Source organism: Delphinus delphis, chromosome 4 (assembly GCF_949987515.2).
Source record: "Delphinus delphis chromosome 4, mDelDel1.2, whole genome shotgun sequence".
Classification (NCBI taxonomy): Eukaryota; Metazoa; Chordata; class Mammalia; order Artiodactyla; family Delphinidae; genus Delphinus; species Delphinus delphis.
In genome coordinates this window covers 53,716,465-53,731,732 of record NC_082686.1, presented here as the reverse complement: position 1 = coordinate 53,731,732, position 15,268 = coordinate 53,716,465, and the positions used below count along the sequence as shown (strand labels likewise).

At 38.2% G+C, this 15,268-nt stretch overlaps 1 protein-coding gene across 1 annotated transcript in view; it reads left to right on the top strand.

Annotated features, from left to right (window-relative positions):
• Positions 1-15,268, top strand: part of LOC132424053 (SCAN domain-containing protein 3-like) — a 372,285-nt gene that overhangs the window by 64,431 nt on the left and 292,586 nt on the right. Inside the window, exon 2 of the mRNA XM_060009867.1 lies at positions 3,176-3,255. Coding sequence (XP_059865850.1) covers positions 3,189-3,255 — 67 coding nt within the window. The 5' untranslated portion in view covers positions 3,176-3,188. The remainder of the gene's footprint in view (positions 1-3,175; positions 3,256-15,268) is intronic.

The following is a 15,268-nucleotide window of genomic DNA, read 5'->3' as shown; positions in this document are numbered from 1 at the left end:
GGAAAGAGAAAGACAAGAGCAGACTTAATAACTCTTTATAATAGTTCTTTATGTGGTGAACCAACAAATTGTGGAAGCAATGTAAGAAGATGCATGATTTGTGATAATGGCAGTGAACTCTTCTAAAACTTAGGAAACTATTCTAATTCCAGTTCTTTGTAGCACATGGATATATCATAAAACATGTGTGTGATTCCTCATTTATACATGGGGATTATACTTGGTTTATTCATTTAATGAAGCATTAGTGGGTTAAATTAACATGCTTTCAGAAAAGGGATTTGAAAAATTAAAGTTACAGAGTAAAGTTTCTACCTATAAAATAGTCAAATGATAGAGTGGATCAGAGAAGATGGTTGTTGTGATGCCAAGAGTAGGAGGAAATTATTTTAGTTTTGACTCTAGAAAGTTAAGAGGTTCTTACCACAAGAAGTTAAGACCTCGTGCCCCTCAGAGACCTGAAATTTTGCCTTTTAGGTTTTATGGAAGTGCCATGTGTTAATTCAGTGGCTTGAATTCTAATCTAGGTTCTCAGGTGTGGGAATTCTAATAAAGGCCACAAATGAACTTCTTATTATGCTGCCCGGGCTGTCTGACATAATAGTTTCTAGACACACCCTTCCTCTTATCTGCAAAAGTCTCTCTTATTTGCAGAAGTCTATGGAATGAGGACTAGGGTACAAATACAGTCTACTGAAAACGTGAAAATGTGCAGTTCTCTATTATTGCTGTTAAAAGAATCCATAAATTTTCAAACGTTGTACTCTCTCTGAAGTACAGCTTTCCATTTGGAAATAAATACAGGTTTATTTCTTCGGGTATTCAGGAAGCACACAACTTTCATTGAACAATGAAAAATGTTTTAGGAATATGGAAACTTAATATTATACTGTAATGGTATATAATAGAATTTATATTTTTTAAATGTGTGTGTGTGTGTGATATCCACATTCAATTTCCTAGCCAATTTTAGAAGTGTATCTATCTCAGGTAGGGATTAAGAATGCCAGAAGAGGAAATCAAAGAGAGTGAATTAATATTCAGTTTCTGACACTATACAGATAGAAGTTTACAGAAGACAATAGACTTAAAAGCCTGGCTTTGGTAAAACAGAGGATTTTCTACACTCTTTTATTTCTTCATGAAGCATAACATGAGTGAGGCTGATGAAACTGGACTGCAGTTCCATTTTCAGGTGGTCCTTATCAAGCAGGGGCAGAGAGAGAGAGGGAGAGAAAAACTGCTGCTTGTCTTGGTAGTTTGTGGGGAGAGGAAGGCAGAGGAGAGGACAGAGAGGAGAGTGAGTAGATGAGGAATAAGGGCTCTTACTATCTGCCTAAATTGAAAAAAAAAAAAAAAAGAGTTGACTTGATATATTCACATGGGTATGCGGGGCCTGAGTCCATTCAGGCTGGTCATGCTTCCCTGGCAAGACTGAATGGAAGCCTTTGAGCCTCTATCCCTCAGATACTTCCAGCTTGGCATGGAGTGGTTATGCATATCCTTGCTGTAAGGCAGCTAGGTAGATGGTCTGCACGGCGTTCTGGGATCCCAGAATTTCTCCAATGAAGTGACGAAGAGATGTTGAAATTGCTGGCAGGTAGCAGAGACCAGGGATCAAGACAGAGTGGCCACCATAGGTAGGGACTTTGAGACTGGGTGAAAAGTCCTTATGGGTCCTAGCAGTGGTGCCAGCATGTCACCCCAAAAGCCTGGTCCAGCCACCTGCCCATCAGCAGTCACCAATCTGGGGAGGAGACTACTCCATATATGCTGTATAAGGGAATATAGAGATCCAGGTGATACCTCATGGATCTGAGGAATGAATCTCTCCACCATCCTTTCATGTGTCCTTCACCTACTTCTATGAGGACAAGGTCAAACCCCCTCACACACTCATATAAACTTGAGAGGACTAAGGGGGTAAATCTGAAAGACTGGACATTTACCTTAAAAGACTAAATTCTGTGAAAGAGGCAAATTTTAAAAAGCCCTAATAGGAAGTTGAACTTTGGAAAGACTGAATAAGGGTTGTTGAAACAAGAAGAGGCAGAAATACTTTAACTGACCAGTTGAAAAAAAAAAAAAAATCTTCCTACCCATGGTTAGAGGTTGTGAAAAAAATAAATGCAGATTTAAAGAATTTAAGAAGCTATTTTCTTTGTGCAGCTCAATCACAGTGAGTAAATATTAAAATATTCACAGAGTTTAGAAAAATAATGGAGTTTGAGGATTAAAATGTTGGTGTTTCTCTTGGGAAAATGATAATTTCAACCGATACAAATATTTTGAATTAAGAAAAATGACTTTACTATTGCCTCAGTGGAATTACCTCCAGAGTAGCCAACTTTGATGCAACAGAATCTGACTTGAAATAGGAAGTCCTGGTTTGAAAAATTCATTAGCATTATTACCTGTGTCACTTCAGGTAATAAGTCGATTAATTTCTCTGAGCCTCAGTTTCTTCACCCATGAAATACATAACGCTAACCTCGCAGAGTTGTGATAAATCTCTCATATATGATCATGCATATGACTTGTAGTGCAGACCTGAGCCAAAGCCAAAGCCTGCGTGCTGCCTGTTTGGTGTATGAAGTTATAGTGGGAAATGGCCTTGCCCATTTCTTTACCTGCCCTATCCATGGCTGTTTCACACTACAAAGTTAGAGTTGAGTAGCTGTGACAGAGACTGTACTCTGAGCAGGTGCTGTTGTTTTTATCATGTTAACCCCTTTGCTCTGAGTCCAAGCTCATATAATTGCATTTTGGTAAATATATATATTTTTAAAGCCTTCATTCTGGAGAAAACTATTCTTTCATTCAAAAGTATGTTTCTCATTGTAAGTTAACCAATTGGCAACAGGTTTATAAAGCAGCCTATTCAGAATTTGGTTACATTTTCTCTCTTTGCCAAGGCCTGATCTCCCCAACTGAGCTGATACAATTAAACTTCTGAGTCTAAAAATCTAAGGACCACCTGTTCCTCTGCAGCCACAATGAGCCATTCCCTGCCCAGCATCATCACTGAGATCAGGAGCCTGCTACTTTACCACACTTATCACAGGATAGCCATAAATTTTTGCCTCCTTATGTGAACATGAAATCAAAAGATAAATTACTTTCAAAAAAGACACAGTATATCCGCTTTGATATTTTTCCTTTTTCTTTTCTCCAGTGTTTATCCTCACATGGACCATCTGTCACCTGCTGCAGGGCAAAACCTACTGAGAACAACAGGCGGCTATTCTGTGAAAGGTAACCTTGGGTAGATTTGCCATGATGCTAATAATAATTTCAAATGCTAGTTTATTATTAAATGAAGCCTGATTTCTAAAAAATAAAATTAGTGATACAACATCCAGTGATGGGAACGTAACATGCTTGGGTTAATTATGTCACTCTTTAGGTAAAAAGTTAGTTGTTAACAGCTAAGCACCTGCCATGTGTTAAAACATAAGAGGCTTTAGATTCCTTTCTGGAAATAAAACGTTTTTGAAATTGAGATGCTGTAATTTTGCCAAATGCTGATGAAACCCCAAAAGGTAATTATGTCAGCCTGAGAAGACTATGATGGTGAAAATAAGATTAAAAAAAGAATTGTGGGTTTTCAGCCATAACCAGCAGACAATTTTAATTTTGGAAGTGAACGTCACTGTGCTTGGACATAGTTTAAATTTTTTCCTCCCTACCAACTGTTCCCCTCTTTTGCCTGAAAACCTTCCAGTTCCCTCTCACCTTCTTTTCTCTCTTTTCCTTCTTTTCTTCCTCTCTGGACTCTTCTCTGCTTCTCACCCCTCCCATGGCCACAAATGCTCTTAACAAAACTTAGAATAATATAGAAACCTGTGCTCTTTCAACAGTGATGGGAAAGCAAAGGGTTTTCTTAGTGCATCACCTTTGCTTCTTCTTTACGCATTAAAAAAGTATCGAGCATTCCCCACAAGTCCAATTCAAGGAATCTGTTCTACAGATAGACTTTCACCAGGGTGCAAAGTTCTATTATGAAAATGTTCATTGCAGCCTGAGGATGGAAAGAAAAAGAGAAGCTGAGCCCAGCAGAGAGCTGGAACGATAGGAGCAGTGGGAACAGGAGAGCCCAGGAGCTGGGAGCAGCACTAATAATGGAGCAAGGTTCAGGAACAGCGTGGGAGAGAAGAGCCAGCAGTGCGGGCTCCCCGCTTCTTCTTGGTCCCCAGTGGGCTGTGTGCCAGGCAGGTATCCCTGCAGGCTGCATGGCAGTGGTGACAGACGCAGCTGAGCAGTGCCAGCTGCCTTACAGGAGCCTCCCCACTGCGTGGATTCTAAAATGCTTCCACATCCAAGATTAGCCAGTGCCCTAACTGGAAGGATTGAATTGAGGGATGGGAAACTTTGGCATTTCCAAGTGGCATAGCCAGTGGGGAGAAAACTCAATCCTTAAAAACCACAGAATGAAAATGGGTCTTTACATAGAATTTGTTTTTGAATAGTGACCATTTTCTGATCATTTTTTCAGTAAAAAAAAAATGAGCCTTTTTTCCTCAGATCTTGTCAAATTTTATACCAGTGGTAGTTGTTAGTGAACACACTGCTACTGGGAGCCATCTTCTGTTTGTCCATACTCCAGGCTAGCATGACATAAAACATCTGGCAATTTGAAATGTGCATTAAAACATTTAAAGGAATATAATTGACTGTAGTGTAAACAAAACATACTAGTACATGGATAGACCAAGATATTTCTTTCTGAAGCATCATTTAAAGACAACTTAGAGACTAGAGGTTTATCAGGTACAGTAACTATTTTCACTGTTGTCCAGCCCATTTCAGAAAGTCAGATTTGATGGTAAAATTTTACTCATTTTGCCTGTGAGTATTATCTCACAGGTTCCTAGTGAGGTCAAGATTAAAAGTTTGAAATAGTTTTTCAGCCACTTAATAACCTCTAAAAGAGGTCTACTATGGGTGACTCATTCTTCAAAGCAGTATACTAAGACCTTGTGAAGAGGATATTATTTCATGTGTTTTGGGTTAAATTGTCCCACCTTCCCTCTGAAATTCATATGTTGAGGCCCTAACCACCAGTACCTCAGAATGTGACTGTATTGAGAGACAGGGCCTTTAATGGGGCTATTGATTTTATTTATTTATTTTTTTTTAAATTGAAGTTTAGTTGATTTATAATGTGTTAGTTTCAGGTGTACAGCAAAGTGATTCACATATATATGTATATATATACATATATATATATTCTTTTTTCAGATTTTTTTTTTGCATTATAGGTTAGTACAAGATATTGAATATAGTTCCCTGTGCTACATAGTAGGTCCTTGTTGTTGAGGCAGCTAATTTAAAATAAGACCATTAGGGTGAGCCTTAATCCAATCTGGCTGGTATCCTATTTATAAGAGGAAATTTGGACACATGAGAGAGACATCAGGGATGCACTTGCACAAAGAAAAGGACATGTTGGGATACAGCAAGAGAGCAGCCATCTGCAAGCCAAGGAGAGAGGCCTCAGGAGAAACCAAACCTGCCAACACTTTGATTTTGAACTTCCAGCCTCTAGAACTGTGAGAAAGTACCTCTCTGTTGCTTAAGCCACCCACCCAGTATGTGGTATTTTATTATGGTAGGTGGAGTAAACTAATACAGTGTGTCACAAACAGACTTTATACAGCGTAAACTGTACAAATTTCATTGTTTTAACTCAGTATCATAGCTGTAGAGAATCTCTTTTTATTTTGTTGGTGAGGCATTAGTAATGAGCCCAAAGTATCCTAGAAAAGTACTGGGTACATCTGAGGGTACTTTTCATTGACAGCGTATTAATGAAAGATGCCAGAGAGAAGGAGAGCATTAGGCTGCCAAAGGTATTTATCGTAATAAACTTTGTAGGATGGGTCATGTGGCATGATGAATCCTCAATTGTTTGGCCTGGAGCAAGAGAAAAACAAGTTAGGAACAGGCAGTGCCAGGACTAGGGAAACCTTCTCAGCAGAGGGTTTGCCTGTGAGGATGGTGGCAGGAATCCGATTTGGGATCCAAGTTGATGCAGCAAATTTGTTCTCCATCTGGACTTGAATTGATATCCTGAGATTCAAATCAGGTGGTGGGGGCCCCTCAGCCTGAGTTTCCCTGCAGTAGTGCCATGGAGACAGGTGGATGGGGATTGTGTGGTTTCCGGAGTGTGGGAGTCCATCTGGGTTGAAGCAGGATTCCAGCCAGCTGTTGGCAGGAGGGACAGAGGGTCCAACTCCTAGGGAAAGTAGGCTTGTTTTAGAACCCTGTTAGGATTGTTGAAACTGAGAAGCCAGATCCAATCCTAGTCAGAAAACTGGCATATAAGTCAGCGCTTGAAACAGTTTTCCATTCGAGTGGAGAAAGCAATAGCTCTGTAGGCACAAAAGCATCTTGGAACTCACACCTGTTACAGGGCTGACAGTTATTGCAGACCCTAATCCAAAATTATACAGTCAAGTTTGTTCATTTGGTTTGGGCGTGGAGAGGACAGTATGAGAAACAACACAGGTGATCTGAAATGACATGCATGGTGGAATCTTAAGAAATGTTTTGAATGGTGCTGACAACTCAAAAGATACTGGAAGCACAAGCAAAGAAGATAATTTTTCTGGCAGGCAAGTAAAGCAGTTCAGGGATGATTACTTCACTCTTTAATTTATTAATCTATTCTTCAAAGAGTTCATGGTGTTCTGTTGCCCTGAAGGACAAACAGCTCAACATATTCAATTTCATAAGAATAGTGCAGATGAGCAAAAAGCAAGCTAATCATCTACTTTATATAGAAAGCAAGTGTTTGAGAATGTCTTTAAATCCATACTCCTTACTCCCTATATCCCACATCAGGAGCAGCTATGGCATGTATAATTAATATAATGATAATTCTAAGTAATTGATAAAATGTGAAATTTGGTTATATTGTACATAAGAAGGCAGAGAAAAAATTTGCTATTTAATGAGTTGCTTTAAGAGTCTATACTGGGACTTCCCTGGTGGCTCAGTGGTTAAGAATCTGTATGCCAAGGCAGGGGACATGGGTTTGAGCCGTGGTCCAGGAAGATCCCACCTGCTGCTGCGGAGCAACTAAACTAAGCCTGCGCGCCACAACTACTGAAGCCTGCGCACCTAGAGCCCGTGCTCCGCAGCAAGAGAGGCCACCACAAGGAGAGGCCTACACAACGAAGAGTAGCCCCTGCTCGCCACTAGAGAGGGCCCACGCGCAGCAACATAGACTCAATGCAGCCAAAGATAAATAAATAAAATAAATAAATTTATTAAAAAAAGAGGCTATACTAACATTGTAAATATCTTTTGAAATTCTGTTTTTACAAATTTTTTTTTTTTTTTGCGGTACGCGGGCCTCTCACCGTCGCGGCCTCTCGCGCAGGCCCAGCGGCCATGGCTCATGGGCCCAGCAGCTCCACGGCATGTGGGATCTTCCTGGATCGGGGCACGAACCCATGTCCCTTGCATCAGCAGGCGGACTCTCAACCACTGCGCCACCAGGGAAGCCCCGTTTTTACAAATTTTAATCTTTAATTTGTGTTATATAATATCAGATCCCATTCATGCTTTGCAAATGTGAATTCTCTGTGGTAACTCAATTACAAACATTTCCATACAGGTACAAATATAAGTGATTTAGCAGATGTAACAAGTTTTCATTCATAATGTATATGTGGGTATGAATATTTATATGCAGGTATATCCATTGTGTGATTACAGTGTACTGAGAGGAATGGATTTCTGCACATCATGATAATTATCATTAGTGTGTGCTTACTAGTTGTCAGACATTGTATTAAATGATTTTACAAACGTTAACTCTTTTAATACTCAGAAAACTTCTTTGTAGCAAATGCTCTTATCCTGATTTTACAGATAAGGAAACTTAAACTGCCTAGGGCCCTAGACTTGGAGGGTGGTGAAACTGGAATTCGGGCCAAAGTCTTATCTGGTAGGCATTGATTCTCTGAACCTCTCTGCTACATTACTGTACAAATTAACTTAAGTATTCACGGATGAAGCCACAGTTGTACAGTCAGTTTATACAGAAGCCAGTTGGCTTTGGGTAGAGGAAAGACCGCTGCTTCACTGTCACCATCCTTGACACTGCTCGAAACGTCTGTGCCTCTTATTTCCACATGGTTGGGCAAGACTGAGGAGTTATTTTATATTTTATAAAACTTGCAGATGAATAACTCTTTCAATTCCATATTTTGATGCCGTGGTATCTAATATGTGGGAAAGTAAGTTATGACATTTCTTAATACTTTCTAATTATATCTAATTCAACAGCAGATAGTATGATGGAAAGAAGAGCATTTCACTATAGGCAATGCTATTCACTTAACCTCTATCTCATTTTGCCCCATCTGCAAAATAAAGGGATGGATTCAGGTTCCTTTTATCCTTAAAACTTTTATTCTAAGCATCTAATTCATTTCTAGTCAAATTATATTTTTTAGAAATAATACAAAACACGAAATTAATATTCACTGAGCTGTTTTTGTACTCCAAGGAGTGCAAACACATATATACACTCACAAATTTATTCACTTGTTTAGTTACCTAAGGTACTTTGTATAGTACTTTGTATAGTAAAACTGCATAGCATGTGATATTCTATGCATTTTATAGAAAAAGCATATTAGGACTTAGAAGTCATTTAACTTTCTAAAGATTTCAATCATAAGATGTAAACTAGGTATTTAAAACCAAGTTTATCAGACTCCAAAGCCAATGTACTTCTGTTTAATAACTAATCTTCAGTTTAATTGGGAAAGTAACTTGTTTAGAACACACTGTGTATTAGGTTAGGCAAGGATATGCAGTGTAACAAATTAGAACATGCAGTAACAGTGATGTAATATGGAATTTTTTTTTTTTTTTTTTTTTGGCCGCATGGCATGGCTTGTGGGATCTTAGTTCCTGGACCAGGGATAGGGATTGAACCCAGGCTCTCCACAGTGAAAGTGCTGAGTCCTGACCACTGGACCACCGGGGAATTCCCTGTTTCTTATTCATGTGAAATTTAGCAGCAGGTCTCAAATGGTTTCAGAAGAGAGTGGGCAGAGGATATATACCCACCCTTAACTTCTGACTAGAATTTACGTGTATGAATTCCATTTACATACTGCTAGACGGACTAATCATACAGCCCTGACCTAATAGCAAGGGCAATTTGGAAATGTGGTTTTCTTGCATTTTCAGAAGAAAAATGAAATGAGATTTCATGAACCCACAGCATTGGTTCTGCCTGTGCTGTATCTCCACCACTGGTCATGGTGCAAATAACTGAAGGACTGCTACATTATCTTTTATTATTATGCTTATAGACAGAAAGAGGGTAACACAGAGCTTATGTCTTCCTGATAGTAGTATTCTTTATTTAGAAATTTCCAGAAAACTGTAATACAGTGGGACATCAAAGCCTTCCTCTTGATATAGGAGTTCCACAATTGCTTTATCATGTTTCCCATCTTCATCATTTCCCTCCAGTGTCTCTCACAGGGTCCAGGCATCTGTACTTGTGGCAGGGATGTTGAAATGTGGCTGTAGTGATTATGGATGATTAATGGGTGAAGATACTAATATTTTATCACCTGCTTGAGAAGCCTCTCAATGGAGGTAAATATTTAGAAAGACACCACTGAAATTTTGAAACATTGTAACAGTGTGAGTTTTATGGTCTACTACCTTCTCTCAGTCTCAACTTAACTATATTAAAAAAGAAGGCATGTTTCATCCACAACGGTTTAAGCTATTTCTGAGCAAAGGCCTGACCTTTCTGCTGAAACAGAATTCACAAATGTAGACAATCTCAGGCAATGATGCCTAGAGCAGTTTAGATGAGAAGGCTGAACAGGAGCACTTCTAGTCTGTGTATTCCTTGACTCAAGTGCCCTTTGCTGCTTGCCGGGGAGCTTGGGGAGGGCAAGATGACATTTTGGTGGTGCAGCATGACCTAGACCTGTGATTCTCAACCTTTCCACGTTTAAGATTCCCATTTAAATGTCAAACTTTTCAGAATCCCCAAAGACACTAGTTGTATTTTTTTGAATCAATTGCCAAAGAATTTTAAGATAATGAAGGAACTACAAAACAATGAGGAACTACCAAACAATGCTAATTCCGTTGAACTCAGTAGTAGTTTTAAATGCATTCATATTTTATTAATTACAATGCATATATCTGAAAGATAGTCAAAGAAATGCAAGACAGATTTATGTAGTCAATCAACTATTCTTCGTGCACTGTGGACTTGAAGATGCTTTGCAGTAACTCTGAGGACCACTGGTTGGGAAGCCTTGAATTTGGCTGAAGCATGGGTCCTTGTGGTGCCAAATGCAGTTCTGAGCTTCACAGTAACACTGCATGTTACTTGTATATATTTGACATATACAGGTACTTTGAACAGTTTTAATTATTTAAAAGTAAACACCTGATTATGAATATTCCACATTTCAGTAGAAAGTTAGGATGTGCAGAATGTATATGTGTACATGTGTGTTTGAATATTTATCCATTCATTTGCTGTTCTAGGCATTGAGGAAAGTGGTGAACATAAACAATAAAAGCCAAGACTTATATAGTGGTTAATATCTATAAAATATATATTTGTTATTGTATATTTTAAAGTGTATCAGTCCTGTTATTAACTGTATTTTCCAGGTGAGGAAACCAAGACATGGAGACATTAAGCAATGTGCCCAGGACTCTAATTCTAGTGTTTAGTCCTCAAATCTGTGCTCTTAATCTTTATACTGTGTGGCCTTTCAAAATCGTTACTATCCTCTGTCTCATGGACCTTATATTCCATTGGGTGAAAAAGAAAATAACCAAGTAAAAAATTAAGAAGCGTAATTAATGCATATACAAGCTCTGTGATAGAGTGAGTGCTGGGCATCTGTTTTCTATAGGAGTGTATAGGGAAAGCCTCATTGAAGAGATGACATTGTAATATTTAAATAAGGATATGTTCAACTTCTCCCTTCTCAACCAGACCATCACCATCAAAGCCTCTCTTTTCTTTTTAGGGAACCAATTGCAAATACAGTGCTTGTGAAGTCATAATTTGTAGCATCTACAGAATGATTAGATTACTGGCTTAGACATATCTTTCCAACATAATTTCATTATATATTTAGCTCTTTGTATGCATAGGTAATCTGTGGGTTGATCAACTCTGCCAACAGAGGTCCTATATTAAAAATTCTAAGGAATTGCTTTTTGCTTGTGATTTTTTTTTTTTTTTTTTGGCCACCGCCACGCGGCATGCAGGATCCTTAGTTCCCAGACCAGGGACCGAACCCGTGCCCCCTGCAGTGGAAGCATGGAATCTTAACCACTAGGACTGCCAGGGAAGTCCCTTGTTTGGGATTTTATTGCAAAATTGTATTATACTGACTCATTTGCCATTCTTCTGTTTCTATACACCACTTCTTACAAGAACTCTGAGCATAAGTTATGCTATGAAGTTGACTTAAAAGAAAATAGCATCTAATAAATTTAAGCCAGCAGCACATCAGGGTGACCTGCTACCTCAGCCATGCTGCCAAGCTCCTTATATTTTGAATTTCTTTCACCTTGTTCCATTAACTGGAACTTTGAAAAGTAAGGTCATGAGTGTTAGGAGCACCTCAGAGGCAGGCTCCATCTCATCTGCACTGTTCCTCTGTATTCTTATGTCCTTGTTTTGACCCACGAGGTCTGCTTCCCACATTTGTGGTACCCACTGGTGGCTTGTTATCTATATGCATCCATTGCTCTATGCTGTCGGCTCACTTTTGCTCTGAAATACATAGGAGACACACACACACACGCCTCTAACCTTTGTGGAGAATGTGAAACCTCTCTCCTCTAAGTAACTGTCCCCAGTATTTGTCTCCCCACAGAAAATCTCTGTCTCTGCTTCTATATATGTTTTGAAACACTCAAGACTCTATTCTCTTTGAAGAGTTCCCTTCCTGGTTCATCTCTTCAGCTTTCCTGACTCCTGTTAAATTTCACATGCGATTCTGCATCTTTTTGGGGAGACCTAGAATGATGAAGCTGTCAGTTTGCTCTTGTGTATGATTTCAGAAAATTTTCCGACATTTCCTTGGAACACATTGTGGATATTCGTTCAGTGCATTTCTCTAAGTTCTGAGGGGGTCAAAGTAGTTGATGCAGTCTTGTTACCCTCATGAATTTTTTCTATTAGCTTAATAATCAATATCCAATATTAGCCTATCTCTCCCTTTCCATATTTTTTTTTCTTTAGGAAATATCTATTGTATGCCTGTTCTGTGACTTGTACCTTGCAAACTGCTGTGGGATGTAGTTTTGAAAAATTCATAATCCTTTATCCTCAAGTTAATAATTTTTACACGATGAGAGAATTAATATAAAAAATTGTGTGTGTGAATATGCAACATATACATGTAATTCCCAATAATAATAATGGCATTGTTTTATTGACTGCTTATGATGTACCTGCTCTACTCCAAGCTTTTAACCTGTATTAATCCATTTAATTTTCATAATAACCCAATGAGCTAGGTATTTTATTATACCAACATTTTAGATGAGAAAACTGCTGCCCAAGGATTTCAGCAGCAGTTCTGGGTACCTCAGTAAGTAGAGTTGCTGGGAGTCCAGTCAAGACACACTCAATCTGGAGCTCGTTTCCGGTATGTTGTATGCATTAAAGTGTTCAATGCAATCATTAATTTCTTAATACCCTACTTTACCACTGCTTCCTGATGAATCTTCTAAGACAAAAGCTTACAGGTTGTATTTTCCTACTTCAATCCTTTTGGTGGCTGTCCCTACAGGTTCACATGTGCCATTTAACACTCTCCATTAACCAGGTACTATGATAAACATCTCATTGATGAATCAATCACATTGGTTAACCTCTGTCTTCTACATGCTCATTCTCATTTTGTACCATTTTCCAAGTGGTCTCCTTTCCACATGAGATATCTTCTTGCCTCTCCACCAATCAGTTCAACACATATATTTCCTTCAATGACAGTTTGAGACCAAGCTCTTCCATTCCTTGCTAAATTCCCAAAGCAAGTATAGTTTGAAAACGTTCTAGTGTGTTGTAATACACACTACACTTTATTTTCTAGTAACTTTTGTATGTCTTTTTTTAAAACAACCAGATATGATTCTTCACCGGTAGAGGTCACATATTTTACTCTTTTTTTTTTTACTCTTTTTTTTAAACCTCCACAGTGACTAGAATATATTTGATGATGACTAGCTCCTTCTTGATTGACAACTTTTTGAAGAATAAGAAATTATAATGTGATTTAAGGCACTTCCTCAATGTGGAAAGTATGTTTCCAGAAAAGAGTTAAAGATTCAGGTCAATGCTGTTCATGTAAGTGATAATTGTAGCACATGCAATATTATATAAATTATTCCCCAGAATTTTAAGACTCTCTGCCCTTTGACTACAACACAGTGTAAACCAAAGTGCTCGCCTGACTTATTGGTATTACTTAAATGCTGTTTAAACACATGCATGGTTTGATCTTGTCACCCGTGGAACAGGCAGAATAGAGATAGCAGGGAGAAGAGGCAAGTGGAAGCTGCATAGGATGTTGTTTCCCCAGTAATCTTCCTGTTTCTTTTGTCCTTGATTCTGTGGAAAGGACTGCTAGAGCAGGTGGTAGGACATGCTTTTATTACTATTCAGAATTTGAAATGGGTGAGCAGGCTTTTGATATGGTGCTTTGGGTATTCCTGCTTTTTCTCAATGGATGAACTATCTCTGTTTCAAATTCTACTTTCTTTATAAATTACAGTTTAAAATGTCTACCAAGAATCACAGAGTTAGTAGGTGTACACAAGCCCCTAATAAATAATTATAGTGTATGGTATGTCACTGAGTTAGGGAAGGCTGTCTTACTTTCTGATGTAACTCATAATGAACTAGTCACTGAATATAACAATATAATAAAAGATTGGATTGTATGGAATTGAACAATACTTTTAATTGTAGTCCCTAGGCATTCATACCAATTGTTGCTCATATATTTTTTGAAAATATACTGGCAAATAGCAATCATCGTATTTCATAGGAGAAGTTGCACATCAACTGCATACTTCAATTTGTAATATTTCATTCATATGGACTACAGAGAAGTTGACATTTCTATTATAGACAGTGTTTTAGAGCATTAACAGAACCATAATAATTGGCCACCAGACAAAATCTTCAATGCCAAGCCTAACCTTGGGGCAGTTTTTAAGCAATTATTGTTGTGAAGTCAAACCACTTTGTAGTATTTATTTTACAAAGTACTGTATGCTGAAATAGACCAGGGAAATATGACTTCATTTTCAATATGTTTTAAAAAGATTTCTAGCTTTGGGGCTTGAAAACACATTTTCTTTTAAATGTAGAGGATTCATAACTCCCCATCAAAATAAAAGCAATCAGAACCTACCAGCTTTAATACATAAATATCCTTTACATATTTTAGGCTTATATACTTAAGGATAATTACTCTTATCTGAATACAACTTTAGTGAATTCATAAAGAAGACTTGGAGTTTATGCTGTTGTATAGAAGATTAAAAAGTATTATTATGAAGGCTCTAGTAAGTAGCTTTTGGGGCAATATGAATATTCAAAATTGTGCTAAATATGCAACAAAATGTATCTGAAATATCCTGTTGCATATACAATAGGGACTTACTCTGCAAGAAAGGAAATCCCTTTGAATATTTTACAGCAATATATATTTTTGCAAATTATTTTACAATCATATGTTTTTCTTCAGACACGCTGGCTAGAAATGGTGCTGTTTTAAATTGGAAGGAATAGAAAGAGGAAAAGAAAGGCATATATACAGATGGAGTCACAACCTCTCAGATGAAGATAGCTCCACACAAGGAAACCTTCTCCCCTTGCTCATTTACTGTTAGTTTACTTAGAGGAGCTCAAGAATTTTGTCAGAATTCCTATGTTCTTGGACAGTATTTGATCTCCTTGGGCCTCCGTGGAGTTGAAACTATAAGGCTGATTACCATCAGAGAGCTGAATGTACCCCGGGGAACAGAGAGAACTGGGGGATATGGTGTAGTTGGAGCTCTCAAATGAGTGGCAGTCTGATTTGAATAACATGTTAGTGCATGGCGAGACTAAGGTTGTCAAACTAGCTAGAGCCAGGGTTATTTGAGTACTTGTGTCTCCTACTTAGTACTGCCACTTGCTTGGCTGACTCACAACACAGACCCATTTCATCAGTGTGGTGTATATAAGAGC